A 16,694-nucleotide genomic window follows, 5' to 3' on the forward strand; every position below is an offset into this window, starting at 1 on the left:
TATATTATATAGCGCCTTATCTGTCAGTTAGCACATGTCTCAAGTATCTAGTTATGTAGCGCTTATGTCTCGCTGTTATATACTGTAGTGCCTTTGACTTCTCTAGTTGATCCATCTCCTTTATAATGCCTTTCCTATCCTTGATGTCGTGTCTTCTCCATAAAACGTGTGTGGCATCATCTGTGCTGCAGTGTGGATCTACGACAGGGCGTCTTTATAGAGTGCCTTTCAAAGATGGCGCTTACATAAAACGGCACACATCTGTTATGAAGAGCTGTCCCTGTCTGTCATATCCAGCTGTCTTTATGACTCTCCTGTCTATTCATTGATTATATAGCACCTTTCATACCTACAGTATATAGAGTGTCAGTCATGTCTATCTCATGTAGCGCCTTTCATTTCTATTTACTGTGTCTTTTATAGACTCTCTTTAATATGCATGTTATATAGTGCCTTTCATATCCATTAGACTTTTCCACTGTCATATCCATTTATCAGTAATATAGTGCCTTTGGTGTCCATCTTTTATGAACTGTTTTTCATATGTGACTGTTACAGTGTGCCCATCTATCTATTATATAGTGCCTTTCACATCCATCATACGAGGGGGTACCCAAAAATAACCCGAATTGAAAAAAATAAAACCATTGTCATAATTCTTTCCTTCCTGAAACTTTAGTCTCCTTCCAAGTCCTCTCCGTGTGAGTGAATGCACTCGTCCCAACGGTTGGTTTTCCCACTGGTGCTGAAGAGGACGGTCGTCCAAGGCCTGCAGTGATTTTTCTTTGACTTCCTCCACGGTTCTAAAACGTGAGTTCTGTTTTCATAAGAAAAAGTCGCACGGAGCAAAAGATCAGGCGAGTAGTGAAGGTGGCAAGAACTCCGAGACGCACGAGTCAACTCAGAAATCTCTCCAACAGTCCGACGACGATCTTCGTAAATCGCATGGTGAGCATTTTCAGGATTTTCGTCACTCCTGATTGTGGAAGGTCGGCCAGATCTCGGTTGGTCTTCAAGTGACATTCCCCCTCGTTTGAAACACAAAGACCCCGTGCAGACCTGCGTTTTACTTAAAGCTTCCTCTTTTAAAAGCCGTTTCAAGCGTCGCTACAGTTTCAGCAGCGGTCTTCCCTAAGAGAAAACAGAATTGAATGCAGACTCGCTGTTCTTTATGATCGTCCATCACAAAAATCACAGAACACATTTAATAAGCACCAAGAAAAACCGACACGGAACGGCGTATGAGCAACGGCACGTGGCAGACTGGCACAGAATACTGTAAGTGTGCCACACCTAGCAGCGAGTCGAGATTGAGCGCCAGGTAGAGATTGCGGTTATTTTTGGGTGCCCCCTCCTACCGTGTGCTGTTATATACTGTAGGGCCTTTCACATCTACGTCTGTCTGTTATGTAGTGCACCCCATTTAAAGGTGAGGCGACACAAGCCACAGGTGCAAGTCATACGCCCTGTAAAGGTGTATCTACGTTTTCTGCACTTTCTCACGTGAGGATAGCGAGCCCCAAGTGATTGGATTTCCTGAGGTCAGGACAGTTGGCGCTGGAGGACCCCTCAAACTCACCTGGTCAGTTTAAGGACTCGAGTGATGAATGGCCGTCCGGCTGGAGCTCACACCACAGAGTTGGGCACTAAACTGACCGCTAAGTGCCGCCATCCTCACCAGCAGCTCTCATTTCCTTTTCTAGTTGATGGCCATTGTGACCACTCGGTGCTGTGAGAGAAGTGACCCCGGGACAGATGGCGCCAGGACATTACATTCCCAATCCACATCTCGAGCGTCGCCATCAGACTGGCTTGTCACATCCTCTGTGGAATTTCTTACGTGTTCATTGCTGCAGTCCATGACAAATATCTTCTTTAACGTCCCTCAAAATAAAACAAGCAGCTGTTAATACAATAATAAACGCTCAAAGAAGGTCAGACAGCCAGCGTGTATACAACATTTAAATGACTTTTTGTTTTAATGCCACATAATTGAGGAACAGCTGGACTCTGCAGGCCACACACAGAGCAGAGGCAGGTTGTGGTGACATAGCACGCGTCCCCTTCTGTCCCACTGCACACGCGAGCTGAAGGCTGCTGGTCAGGTGTAGAGTGACGGGAAGGGCAGCTCAGCGGTGGGCTGTAACCTGGGGAAACAAACCAAAGCCCCCTGTCACATATTTGAATAAGCCCACCCCTTGCCTTAAATAGCCCACTGCCCGTTTGACTTCCTTATCTGAATAACCCCACCCCCTCGTGTTTCTTATTAGAATAATAAGAAAGTTATCATATCTGGGGCCAAATATTTAAATAACGGCACCTCCTTTATGACTAATGCCAGCCACACCGTGCCCCTTATTTGAATAATCCCTCCCCATTGTGCTCCTTATGTAAAATCTCCAAACCATGTGTGTCACAAATTTGAATAACCCTTATTTTGAATGGCCACACCCCTTTTGATGTCCTGCCCCTTCTGAGTAACCCCACCTCCTTGTGACCCTTGTACTGTATGAATAAGCCCATCCCAATCCATGATTTGCATAACCCCAAGCACTTGTGTTTCATATTTAAATAATCTTATTTTGTGCCAAATATTTAAATAACAGCACTTCCTTTCTCACACCTAAGTGAACAGTCCCATCCTCGCTGCCTTCCTTATTTAAATAAGCCCACCACCAAGTTTGTTTGCACTTATTGAATAATTCGACGATTCTGTGTCCTCTACATGAAGAACCCCCGGCCCCCCCCCCCCAATTTCTGAGCATTATTTAAACAGCCCATACGGTGGTCCCACACCACTAGTGACCCTTATGTGAATAATCTCATTCCCTATTGTGTCACAAATTTGAATAATCAAATCTTCTGTGTGTCAAATATTTAAATAAGTAGTTTCCTATTTACATAACCCCACCCACTTTGTTACTGTTACTAGAATAATCTCACACCTTCCCTGTTCTTTATTTGACTAATCCCACTCATTTGTGTCACTTATTTGAATAAATCCATCCATCCGTCCATTTTCCAACCCGCTGAATCCAAACACAGGGTCACGGGGGTCTGCCAGAGCCAATCCCAGCCAACACAGGGCACACAGCAGGAACCAATCCCGGGCAGGGTGCCAACCCACCGCAGGACACACACAAACATACCCACACACCAAGCACACACTAGGGACAATTTAGAATCACCAATCCACCTAACCTGCATGTCTTTGGACTGTGGGAGGAAACCCACGCAGACACGGGGAGAACATGCAAACTCCACGCAGGGAGGACCCGGGAATCGAACCCAGGTCTCCTAACTGCAAGGCAGCAGCACTATCACTGCGCCACCGTGCCGCCCTTGAATAAATCCACTTTAATGAAATATTCCCATGCACTTTGTTTCCCTTATTAGAATAATCTTACAAATTCCTTTATGTTCTTTATGCAATAAATCCCACCTCTAGTGACCCTTATTTGAAGAATCCCACTACCACTTGCCCCATTCTGGAATGTTCCCCCCCACTTTGTGTCCCTTATTTGAATAATTCGACTTTGTTGCAAATCTGTCACAAATCTGAATACTTATTTGCATTGCCACACCCCTTTGTGCTCCTCACTTGAAAAGTCAAATCTCATTTGTGCCAAATATTTGAATAATCCCACCTCCTTTATGATTCTTGCATGAATAATCCCATTCCAATACCTTATTTGCATAATCTCTCCCACTTTGTTACTCTTATTAGAATTATACAACCCTTGCTGTGTTCATTATTTGATTAATCCCACCCATTTGCATCTCTTATTAAAATAAACCAACCACATTTGGTGTCCCGCAATCAAAGAAGCCCAACCCTTAGATTCAAGACAGTCCTATTCATACTGGGCATCTCACAAGGTGTAGGCAGGATGGTCTCCCTGTGCACCTTATCTCTTTAAAGGTCTGCAGTTGAGTGAAATAAAGAATAAACATAAATGACTAATGTAAACCCAGGAGAGGGCAGAGGGGTAGTTATTCTGATGACCATAAGGGTCTCCCCCGTGGTCCTCTACTAGTGTAGCTTGCATGGCTGCATGGTACCAAAGATTACCGTCAAGGAAACTCTTCATGTCTGATTCCATGCTCAAGTTGCTCTGCTGCAGATTGCTGGTCACCAGTGGCCCCTGGGCAGGTGGGCCCGTTAGGCTCATCGGTGTGTGTGCCTCCCCTGATGGGCGATTTTGTTTTAAACCTTGCAGTCCCATCTAGCAAACGCTCGGGCTGCAGTGCTAGGAGTTCACTTGAACCGCCTGACAGATGAGGCTCCAGTGCATCCAGTCTTATGATGGAGGTGATCCCTGAAGTGTCCTTGAGAGACCCTGCCGGCCGTGCCATGCCAAGTTCAGTCAGCTGCCCGGTGGCTCAGCCTGTGTCAGGGCAGTGAAATGCAGCAAATGCTCCCTGACCCTCTGATACTTTCATGGGACCCTGGGCCCCCATTCTCCCCCTAATGGCCTGGACCTTTGGGAAGCTGAACGGCACCCACTTGGAATATGAGGGTCTGGTGATGTGAGCACCGCATGGTTAGGAAATGGCAGGTGTCGATCTACCATCAAGGGCATTGTGGGTGTGTGCAATCCGGACCCATGACGACAAGGGCCCTCGGGGGAATTGTGAAGGTTAGTTAAGGAGGACTACTGCACTTGGTTTCCTCTTGCGCTGAGTGTTTTCAGTTTCTGTTCACAATTTGTTCATGTTGATCCTACCCGACCTCCATAAATCCCCTTTTGTTTGGCTGCCTGGGCATTTTGTTGGGTCTGAGGCTGTTTGAGAGCACCACCTGCAGGTCACAGTCTACTGTACAAATTGTGTGCTCTGAAGAACAGCACAATCCAAGTAAGGGTTAGTTAAAGGGAAGGAGCAGACAGAAATCAAAGGAACGGAGCCTAAGCCCCTCCAGGATCCACCTTGACTGCCCTGGTTGTCTACCTGAATATGGTGAAGGCTCCAGACACACTACTACTACATTTACATTTAAAAATGGCATCTTTAAAATGGGAACGATCTCCGTCCACACTAGTGCTTTCACATTGTTTACAAAAGTATCTCCGTCCCCACTAAAATGACCGAAGACACGTGTGACGTAGTCGTTTGTCTACCCTGGGCATCTGTGCAGCGTCAGTAATATCCTTGAAGGGATGGGAATGCCGCTGGCCATTGAATTTATCGTAAAATTGTAGCAATCGGTGAATTATTGGCTTTACATGCAGGTGAGCAACACAACAAGCGTCACATTAAGCAACTCCTCTGCGTCTGCTATGTTGGAATATCGTTGTCTACCGTGAAGGTGGAATGAGAAGACGTGAAGAGGAGGACCCAATCAGGGAGGGTCATGTAATAAGCACAAACAAATCGGAGTCTGCACGTGTAAAACTCACATGTCCACACTGCGATGCTGAGCTGGCATTTTCAGAAGTTCAGAAGTCTCTTCAGTGCATTTATAAAAGTCTTAGTTTTCACCCCTGAACAAGGAGACTAATGTTTGTGTTTTTAAATGAAAACGGAGTACGTAGTGTGGCCCACAAAAACTAAAATCAAAAACAATCAAAAAACATTTTCGTAAACTGAAATAAAACAATTAACAAAACTGAAATGAAAAACTAAAACTAAATGAAACTATTCAAGCAGCTGGAAAGACTAACTGAAATAAAATAATAATTTACTAAAAATGTGTGTAGTTTTCGTTTTTGAATGAATATTCTTGCCGTTAGTCTTTAACCCTTATAACGTTTAACTCTAAAACAGAAAGTCACCCACCACGAGCCGCCCGTGTATATTCATCCAGTGAATGGCGGCGGGTGTTCATTTGTGGTGGCGGAGCGAGCGGACTACGGGCGTGTAAAGCACGTGAAATAGAAAGTTGCCTTTCTTTGCACTTGTTGTATATCGAGGTGTAATCCAAACGCCTGAAATCGCAATGCACAGGCCGACAGAATCTTCACCGTATGGACAGAAGAATCCCGAGTGAGTAACATTTCAGTTTATTTCTCAGGTGCCTGCGTTTTGTTAATAATAATGTGTCTGCCACTTCATACAGGAGAAATCCATTCTGAAAATAAAACACCGCTGATCGAGAGACTGACGGTCGTCATACAAGATCAGCAGACTGTTGCTGACCAATCAATTTTGCTTTAACAACTCAGCGATACAAACCTCCTGAGCTGGCAACGTCTCCACTGAGCTACAGGTACGCAGGCAAAGAGAGTCTGCCAACTGGAGAAAAACTAAACCTACTAATGTGCTTTTGTATTTATGCTATGTTTATTAATTGATCTTTTTTAGTTTATATTCACAGCTCAAAATACCTGATATGTGAAAATAGTCCAGTAGCAAAATTAGGTTTTAAAATATCTGTCCCCCTTTTTTTTAGTTTGTTTCTCTCTCTCTCAAATCAGATGGTTGAAATATCGTATTCTATCGTATCGTATCATACATATTGCATTCCAGGGATTTTTCCTGCCTTGCCTACAAACCTCATGTCGTGTATATTGTTCCTAACCTCAGATGGTGTCTCTGTCGTTCTGTGCCCGTCTATACAACAATTACCTGCTCTTACTCTGCTCACTAAGGTTTTACTGTTCTTATGGTGGGCTATTCAAGTCTCACCGCCCCTAACCTTCACACTACATGCTTGTTTTTCTTTGTTTTTGTGGGGTCTGCACTGTGATTCAAGTCTAAGACCCCTGTTCTTTCTAAGCCCCTGTGATTTTCATGATCATACCTGTCAGGACACGGTAGAATCGATTTTATAATTTTTTGTATCCTTTCAAGCCTGCAGGTGGCAAAATTCTGTCTATAAATTTAAGTGCCTGAGATGGAATCAGATGCCAATATGGCTGGTAGAAAATAACAAAGCCCAGTATGGGAGATATTTCAATGCAATTTTGAAGGCATTCATTATAAGCACATTGTCTTGGAGCAGGATATGTGGTGTGTTGTAGACATTTAGAGTTAAAAGAAACCCTCAAACCTTAAAATTCACCTAAATTTCATTACAAATTGGTCCATTGTGGGCAATAAAAGGAAAAGATAAAAAGTGCCAACAATAAGCTCACATTTGTCCAGCACATAAATTATAAAATTGTTCATATTCAGTATCTGGTTTTGATTGTGTTTGTTTTTATCAGATAAAAACAAAACCAGATAGTAAACCATGGAGTGTAGTCAGCTTCCAGTAACATTAAACTCATATCATATCCAAACTTGTTAAGTGTTCAGTTCTGTCTGATTGTGACACAAAGACTAAACTCCATAGTAGCTCTTTAACCAGACCAAAAGGAAAACTAAAACTAAACTGAATTTCAAAGTAAGGTCAGAAAAAATCTAGAAATAAAAACTAATATAAAACAGCAAAGCTATAATAACCTTTGTTTGGGCCTAGCCTAAGAATGACCTTTCTCTTCATCTTCCTCCTCGCCAAGCAAGCTGTTGTTTCAGCTCCTCTCCCAACTCCAAGCTGGCCTGACCCTGAAGGTGAAGGCCCATAAAAGTCTTAAGCCAGGACCCTCCTAATGGACTGGGGGTATATAGCGCCTTTTAAACTACTGTGGGGTCACAAAGCAGTCAGCGTGACATTCCTGCTGGGTGGGCTGTGTCCCACTGTACCTTTCGCCCATTCCATCTGCGTTCCTTTACTGTCTCGGTGTTTCTTAACCACTAGCGGGTCGCAGGCTGGCTGGCACCGGTGGGTCCCAAGTTTTTATTGTTTATATTGTTAGTGGGTTGTGATGGGTCACTACTGCGACAATTGCGCATGAATTGCTAAGGAGGACCAAAGGTGGGTCACTTGATTTACATAAATGCAAATAAAAATGCAATTCCAATAAAACAAAATAAAAAGAGGCTCTCACCAGTTCTCTTTGCCCCACTTGCCGTTCCTCGATTCCATGATGTGGAAGGCATATGCGTGCCTCGAGCTGTCTGAAGTATTCTTTGCACTGCGATGTACCACCTCACCATGGATCAGAACAAGACCACCTGAGGTAAAAGCGACACAGGCCCGGTTTACCTCCATCTCTGTCTCGTGATCCTGCCCATGTGCCCTAAGCAGCGGGCGCTCTCCTCAGCCCCACTCACACCCCCTTCATTTCATCCCATTTTCTGTACCTTTCCTCACCGCAGCGGGTTTGAATTCCTCCTCGCCGAACTGTCGCTCCTCTCCGATGAACTTGGTGCGTGGCATGGAGCCCTCCGGTGTTCGGACCATACGCCGAGTAACGCCACCTGCAATTGGCACCCAGAAACTGCAGTTAGACACAAGAAACCTCAAGGCTGCTGGTTCCAAAACCTCCCTGTCATTCTGCCAGAAAATCATTTGGCGTGGGACCAGAAGGTAAGACACGCGGACAAGAAAACAGAAGAAGATTCGTCACTGGGAAGTCAAATGTGCAACCATCAAGCCAGAGAGAGCAGTCAGTGCTGTAGATCCTCGCGGTCCACTTGTCCGCGTCTAGAAAAACGTAACCCCGTGTCCTGGAGGATAAAAGCTGCGCATTTTTGAAAGTGCAGGCCGCTTCCGTTGTAAGTTTGTTTTGTAAAATTCTGCTCAAACAATTAAAGACTTAACTAATTTACAAAGGAATTCATAGGACCCTCGAGGGCAACTTACCTAATGAATGTACAAAGGCAATTTACATTGAAAGCGTCTCGTCTAAATACATCGACGTTCATTCTTTCTGGTAGACTAAAAATCTGAGGACCCAAATACAGTACATGTGTACATTTTCCTGTTTTCTACCAGTTCTTCATAACTTTGCATGTGTCTCGTTATCCGAGGTGTTTCTGGTGCTTTTTGTATAAAATAGTCAGACAGTTTACAACTTAATAGTAAAAGAAACGGGAGACAACAAGAGCTTTTGGGCAGAGACGTCCATCACCAGGATAACGAGCCAATCACACGTGTGTGAAATATCACAGGGTCCACAGCCCCACGGGTGTTTGACATAAACAACGGCCTGCCACATGACCAGAGAGCGGTGACGGTGTGACAACAGAGACACGTCACAAAGCACTTCGTACGGACATCGGAGAACGTTCAGCCTCGACACTGCGCATTTTCAGTCAGCTTTGTACGACTTTGGACTCCCAGACTCTGCTATTTGTTAGATTTTCTATTAGACTTTCTTATTACTGTACTTTATTAAATGCCATATTAGATTTAAAGACAGAGTGATAGAAGTAATAAAGTAAATATTTGGACACCTGGTGTAGGACAGATTGCCATTTGCTCCGACCAGCAGGGTTATCAGGCTGCAGAGGGCACCCTGATAGTACAACAGTGTGGCAGCAGTGAGGCATCGCCAGTTGGTACAGTAAGTGGCATATCACCAAAGGGTGCATCAGCGGTTATTGTGTTTAGGGGATTCCTGAAGACCCAAGCAGCATTTAGGTGTGAATGAAATCTGGGGACACCCGTACATTGTTCATGCCAAAGATAAGTGGGTCCCTATGTGGAGGGACTGGCAGTGCGGGCGTCCCTCATAAGTTGTGTGTCTGTGCGTTAAGCTTAAGTGTGTGACGGTAGACCAATCCAGTAAGGAGCACAGTGAGTCCCGCTCAGCCAGATATTGTAATACCCACAGTATACGCACACCTATTCACAGCCATGCACAGTGTGAGACACTAGGGGGCACTGCAGCACCCTGAACCCTGGACACAACTACACAGACACAGGCTCTGACTCCAAGAACAAGATTTATGGCCACAGATACCTTGATGTGTGCCGAAGTTACAGCAGTATGACTCTCCCCTTCTCCACTCCACCCAGGTGAGCTTCATCCAAGTTCTCCCCCAACTCCAACTCCCAGGCAGCTTCCTTTATACCGGACTCACGGGTACTTCTGGAGCCATCACACTGCATCCAGGAAGCCCTTCTGAGACAAGCAGAACCTCGCTGTGAAAGGAGAGTCTGTCTCAGGCAGATCCCCCTAGCGGCACCTAACAGGGCTGCCCACCAAAACTACAACTCCCATGCCGCCCTGCGGGTGTCCAAACGGGATGTCGCCATCAAGTGTACTGGGGATGCACGTGGCTCCCCCTGTCCATCCATTATAACAGCCTCCTGACCAGAAAAGGCACATTTAACCAAACTGGTCGGGACGTCCGTCCACCCACAGCCTACCATTAAAAGGGCTACCTGGCCAGGTAAGGAGCCATCCATCCTGGCAGCCAACCCACGCTGCCCATTAAAGCAGGAAAAAAAAATATTCAGAGAGGCCTGTCGTGCAGCAGCGACACAAACTCCACCAAGGGATGCTGCGGTCCTGTCCTCACGTCTCCATGTTCTGTGTTTTCTGCCGTATATTTATCAAATTTCAACAGAGGCAGCAAAGTGCAGTGCTAATGAAAGTGCCAACGTGTTCTAATGAGCTTAGGTTACGTGGAGTTAGCGGTTTATGGTAACAAAAGTGTACACTGAACGGGTTCTGCAGAAACCCAAGGCCATTCTTCCATAGGGTCAATGTTTGTGTTTCAGCGATGTCGAGAGGAATGGCTACCTCATCTGTGTTATGGGCAGTTTTAGTGTAGGTGGAGATAATGGGAGGTCTGAAAATCGAGAGTCCACCGTATGAGAAGGAGTCAGGAGTCGTAGTGGACTCTAAGCTATCAACTTCCAGACAGTGTTCAGAAGACATTAACACACTGTCAGGTTATGTAGCACCTTGATGTGGAGTACAAGTCACAGGAGGTTCTGCTCAAGTCTTTATAACACACTGGTGAGACCTCATCTGGAGTCCTGTGTGCAGTTTGGGTCTCCAGGCTACAAAATGGACATAGCAGCACAAGAGAAGGTCCAGAGAAGAGCGACCAGGCTGATTATGGGGGGCTACAGGGGATGAGTTAGGAGGGAAGATTAAAAGTTTGTGAGCAGGGGGGCTGAAGCACCCCTAGAAGACACGGACAGTCTACTTCACATTGCTCCCTTACTTGCTGGATGGGTGCGGCTGCTCTGTCACGTGATCTCCTTCTCGTACGGCGCTCCGCAGACTTTAAAGCCTGAACAGCACGTGTCCTCTTTGGCTGATTGCTTGTCCCCCTCTCTCTCTCTCTCTCTCTCCCTCCCTCCCTCCTCCTCCTCACATCCACTGCTCCTGTTGGGGGTCCCGCTCCTGACGTGCACCCCTTTTGAGAGAGAGAGACATGTTTGTTTGAAGTGTTTGAATAAAGTTCCTGTCCCTACAATCTCCTGCATTTCTGTGCAAATCAGTGACCCAAGCGTGACAAGTGGTACCATAAGTGGGGTTTTGAAGCCCCCGGTTGCACTCTCTCGGTAATAAGAGTCACTAGCAGAGCGAGCCTGTTTAAATGCATATTCTAATGAGCCATCGGCATGCTGCAAGCGCACAGAATATGTCTGCTCGCCAGTGCTCAGTTTGTGTTCGGAGGCATTTGCAAGCTGAGAAGTTGTAGATGGGCCAACCAGGGAGTCACCATTGGTCTCGCTGGAGAGATCAGGTTCAGTGTCTAACTGGGGCTCGAGATCTTCCCCGACGGCCATCAGTTCTTCTTCTCCCCCCTTGTTGAGCTTGACAGGGGGCTCGATGACTGGCGCCTGACATTCGGTCATGAGTCTAGGAAAAAGGGCATTCCTCCTGCCAATCAGCAAGGGCCACGGGCAGGAGTCTGAAACAGCAGTCCAAACTTTCAAGTGTCACCCCTTATATGTTAAAGGAAGGAGCAATGTCTGATAGTCCTTAACATCTCCACGTACACAACGTAAGATTACAGTCTCAGTGTTACAAAGACAGTCACGTCTGACAACACAAAGGTCACTTCCTGAGTCCAATAATGCCGAGTGGCCAAGAGAGCCTCTGAGGGCATCAGAAGACGTGACCGGCTGGATTGTTGAGCTTGTATCAATATTTCCTTGAACATGTCACTGTCATCTGGGATTATTTATCGATTGTTTTTGAATGTGCCACTGGCGTTTTTCTGACTTTTTTAGGAAAGCCCCCTGCTATTAAAGTGTGGTTTGGCACTGGACTAATAAAGATGATATATTTTAGTGATTGGTGTCTCCCATTACCTCACTGGTGCTCAGTTCATAAGTACAGGATGCCCAGGGTGGAGGGTGGCATGGAGTTTCGCTCCTGCTCACTACGTGTGAAGCATTTGCTGCGAAAGGCACTATATACTGTACAATTCAGAGACTTTGGTCTGACTCTCCTTAATTCTTCTGTCTTAGAGTTTCTGACCCCAGTTATCACCTTAGCTTTCTTAACTCGATTCCAGTTCCTTACGTCAACTGCCATCCATGCAGATCAGTACATCCAAACAGACTTGAAACAGAGAGGGCCGAGACCCTGAGCAAATCCTCACCGGTGACGTCAACTACAAGAACGTTATCAGACGGAACAAAGACAGAAGTGAGGGATGGAAATCAAAGTCGAAGAGAAATGAGTCGTGTGGCAGACAACTGGGGATCCTACCCAGACGGGACGCCTGGAAGAACCGGGAGTGGCCACCAGAGGGCAGCTGCCCAGCTCTGCTTGGGGACCACGGGATCAAAGCATAGAAGCTCATCCCTGTTGGGGTCTGTGGCCACTGCCAGGGGGCGCCCAGACATTTATGGAACCCTAGAAGTGACACCAGAAGATCATCACAGAGCACCTGAAGCACATCAGGGTGGCTATAAAAGAAGACGCCTCCCTCGAGTAGATGAGACGGAGTCAGGAGGAAGAAGACGGAGCTTCGGAGGAGAGGAGTAGAGGTGGCAGAAGTATTGAGAGACTGGAGAGACTGCTTGGTTTAGGCATTGTGGTGCCGTTTATTATATGTGTTTTGGGACCTCACGGTGCCCGGGGGCTCTCTTTCCACAGTCGTTACACAGCTACTCCAATTCCACACTGAACTTTAAATTTTATAATAAGCAGATGCCTGTGAATGCCATTCTGCCATCTTTAAGTAGGATACATATGTGCCAATATGTGTGTGTCATAAAGATGATAAATCACATGCCTGGCAGTGGTGCGTCAGAACTAAACAAATTGGCCAAAAAGATGGTGTGACAATGGCAACGTCATCATAATGACAAAGCGTTTCCATAAATCCATAACACATTATAGCAGCCTATAGTGGTACAACAAAATAATAATTCAAGTTATAACACCTGACATTAGTTTGACATGTCTAAGATCAGGAAAACCGCGCTTAAAACTGCGGAGGCTTACGTTTATGGGAACCGGGGATGAACCACAGGCAGCCGTTGTCCAGCGTGGCATCTTCCAGTGCGATCCACAGGCCTATCACCTTGCCCAGCGGCTCTGTGTGAAGGAAAGTGGCATCTTGGTGGGGTGTCACTAAGGCCAAAAAAAGGAAAAGTAGATCAGTGAACAAATGAAACCTACATGGGATACACATGGCAGTCATTTTGTGTACAGACTTCAGTGGGTACAAAGAAGGAACAACTCTGAAGGCGATGCCAGACCATGACAAGGCACACTTGCTGGGTCAATTTAGAGTCTCCAGTCCATCTATTGGACTGAGGGATAAGACCCAAATGAAGACATGGAGAACATTCCAGCTCCACAGTGACATCACCCCGGCCTGGCCTTTCATTTTCATAAGGCCTAAATGTGCCAGCAGGGGGCACTCCAGAACAAGTCCCCTGTTTAGGGCCATTGGCTTGCATTTCTGGAGATATTTCAACAAAGTACTGGTGGCATTTGTGCATTAGATGAACACTCCACCCAAAAATTATCTTTATTTTATAGGTCACTGACAACCTTCTTCTTAGTAGTGATGGCTGAGAAAACATTTTAAGCTCATGCTTTCATGAAAAATTGAGCTAATAAATTTTAGGAGGAGACATGCAAGTATGAACTTCATAGAACATTAGAGCACTCTGGACGAGAACAGGCCATTCAGCCCAACAAAGCGTGCCAGTCCTCTCCACTTATTTCTTCCAAAAAAACATCAAGTCGCGTTTTGAAAGTCCCTCAAGTCTTACTGTCCACCACACGACTTGGTCGCTTACTCCAAGTGTCTATCATTCTTTGTGTAAAGAAAAACTTCCTAATGTTTGTGAAAAGTTTCCCCTTCACAAGTTTCCAACTGTGTCCCCGTGTTGTTGATGAACTCGTTTTAAAATAACAGTCTCGATCCTCTGGACTAATTCACTTCATAATTTTAAACACTTCAATCATGTCACCTCTTAATCTTCTTTTGCTTAAACAGTAAAGGCTCAGCTCTTTTAATCTTTCCTCATAATTCAACCTCTGTACCCCCATAATCAGACTAGTCGCTCATCTCTGGACCTTCTCTTGTGCTGCTATGTCCTTTTTGTAGCCTGGAGACCCAAACTGCACACAGGACTCCAGATGAGGCCTCACCAGTGTGTTATAAAGCAGAACCTCCAGTGACTTGTACTCCACACATCAAGGCGCTATATAACCTGGCATTCTGTTAGCCTTCTTAATGGCTTCTCGACCCTGATGGGAAGTTGATGTTGTTGAGTCCACTATGACTCCTAAATCCTTCTCATCAGGTGGACATTCGTTTTTCCGACCGCCCATTGTGTATTTAAACCTCACATTTTTACTTCCTATGTGAAATTCTTTATATTTACTGACATTAAATTTCATCGTCCACAAATCTGCCCAAGCCTGTCTGCTATCCAAGTCCTTCTGTGATGATATAACGGATTCCAAATTATCTGCCAATCCACCTATCTTGGTATCCTCTGTAAACTTAACCAGCTTGTTCCTTATATTCTGATCTAAATCATTTCTATATATTAACAATAGCAGTGGCCCCTGCACTGACCCCTGCTGGTCACCACTCTTAATATTGGCCAGTTCTGATGAGGTTCCTCACACCATCTCCCTCTGATTCCTATGTCTGAGCCAATTCTGTCCCATCTAAAAACATCACCCTGACCTGCCACTTCTTTTAGCTTGATGCCCACCTCTCATGTGGCACCTTATCAAATGCTTTCTGAAAGTCCAGATAAATAATATCATAAGCTCCACTCTGGTCGTATCCTTTTGTTGCCTCCTCACAGAATTCCAGCCTGTTAGTAAAACACGACCTCCCTCTTCTGACCCCACGCTGACTGTTCCTAATAACTCCTGTCCATGCCAGGTGTTGCTCATCCTTAATAATTCCTTCCATTAATTTTCCTGTGATGCCCGTTACGCTTACTGGCCTATAGTTGCTTGGATCTGCCCTGTCACCCTTTTTATATAATGGGATGATATTTGACATTTTTCAGTCCTTCAGAATCTCGCCAGTGCGCAGTGACTTCCTAAAAATATGTGTCAAGAGTTTATATCTGCACTCACTGGCCTCCTTAAGAACTTGAGGGTGAATATTATCTGGTCCTGCTGATTTGTTTGATTTCAGCTTATTTAATCTGAGCAGCTCTTCTCTCCCTCTATAATTTCCAAATCCCTCAGTACCTCCTTAGTAGTCCCTGTTACTGCTCTGAGGTTATCCACTTCCTCACTTGTGAAGACCTCAGAAAAACGTAAGTTTAGGGCGTCTGCTATTTCACTGTCTGTATCTTTTAATTTCCCTTTTACTATTTCTGATGCACTTCACCTCCTCCTTGACTGTTCTTTTACTACTAAAATACTGAAAGAATCTCTTCAGGTCGTCTTTCTCCTTATCTGCTCTATTCCTCTCCAACTGTCTTTTAGCCTCCCTGATATCCTTCTTAATGGTTGCCCTCATGTTCTCATAGTACTACTGTATGTGCAGATGACAATACATTTAACTGGACTTGACCCAAAAAAGGAAAAGGACTGAAGAGAAATATCTGACAGAGCCCTTTTGGTACCAACTGTAATAAAATACGTCCTATCAGATAAGAGAAGATTTAAGCCAGGAAGGAACAGCGGCAGCAAAGCCAAATGAGGAAGCTCGAGGATGAAGACAATTATGATTCACAGCATCAAAAGCCACCGCAAGATTAGCAGAGTGTTGGGCGGCCGGCTCAGCCTCAGTAGATAAAATTGATGCTCCCTTACCTTCTCCGCCAATCCCAGGTTGCTAGAAAATAAAGAATCAAAAGTAAGCGGACATTGCATCTCACCTTTGTCCCCGAGTCTACTTACACCCCCCATAACCACAAATATGCACAAAACAGAAGATGAAACGTGAGACCATGTGTTTCACCCCCATTTATGAGAACATAAGGCAGGACCTCTGGTGTGGCTGCTGGACTTTCTGTTCATCGCCTCTCATGTTTCTGTTTTGTCGGCCTGTCATCAGACCCACTTGATCAGCTGGTAAATAATGTCCAGTGTGAACAATTCTATGTGTGCAGATACAGGAGAACGGTTTACTGCGAATTCGCCTGTCGGTTTGTGTCACGGCGCCCTGCGTCTGCACTCTGAAAAGCGCGACACAGCAAGCAAGTTGTATTGTATTGTTTTTTAATGTTATGCCCGTTGCATCATTAATTGTTGGTCTTCAAGATGCCGTTGGTTGCTGGGGGAGAGTCTTCACACACTGCGGCCCGTGATGCCATCACCATGACACGTTAAATACCGGTGTGACTCTCCGTGTTCCCCTTCCTTCATTTTGCACTTCTTTAGTCGGATTCTCTGGTTTCGATTTTCTTTTGTGTCTTTCATTGATTACGACTTCGCTTAACGTTTTCAGCTTTATCTTCCAGTCTCTCTGCCCTTCATCGCCTTGACTCTTTTCGGTGGCTTGGCTCAGTGTCCAGG

General features: G+C 45.4%; 1 protein-coding gene across 2 annotated transcripts in view; it reads right to left on the bottom strand.

Annotated features, from left to right (window-relative positions):
• Positions 1–1,953: 1,953 nt before the first annotated feature.
• The window catches only part of phyhd1 (phytanoyl-CoA dioxygenase domain containing 1), a 44,577-nt gene continuing 29,836 nt past the window's right edge, over positions 1,954–16,694 (bottom strand). For both annotated transcript variants that reach the window (XM_028809074.2, XM_051931619.1), the window contains exons 7-11: positions 15,990–16,011; positions 13,191–13,319; positions 8,128–8,244; positions 7,872–7,998; positions 1,954–2,147 (exon numbers count right to left, since the gene is read on the bottom strand). In XM_028809074.2, the coding sequence (XP_028664907.1) occupies positions 2,102–2,147; positions 7,872–7,998; positions 8,128–8,244; positions 13,191–13,319; positions 15,990–16,011 (441 nt within the window). In that variant the 3' untranslated portion in view covers positions 1,954–2,101. The remainder of the gene's footprint in view (positions 2,148–7,871; positions 7,999–8,127; positions 8,245–13,190; positions 13,320–15,989; positions 16,012–16,694) is intronic.

This window comes from Erpetoichthys calabaricus, chromosome 9 (genome assembly GCF_900747795.2).
Source record: "Erpetoichthys calabaricus chromosome 9, fErpCal1.3, whole genome shotgun sequence".
In the NCBI taxonomy this organism is placed as follows: domain Eukaryota; kingdom Metazoa; phylum Chordata; class Cladistia; order Polypteriformes; family Polypteridae; genus Erpetoichthys; species Erpetoichthys calabaricus.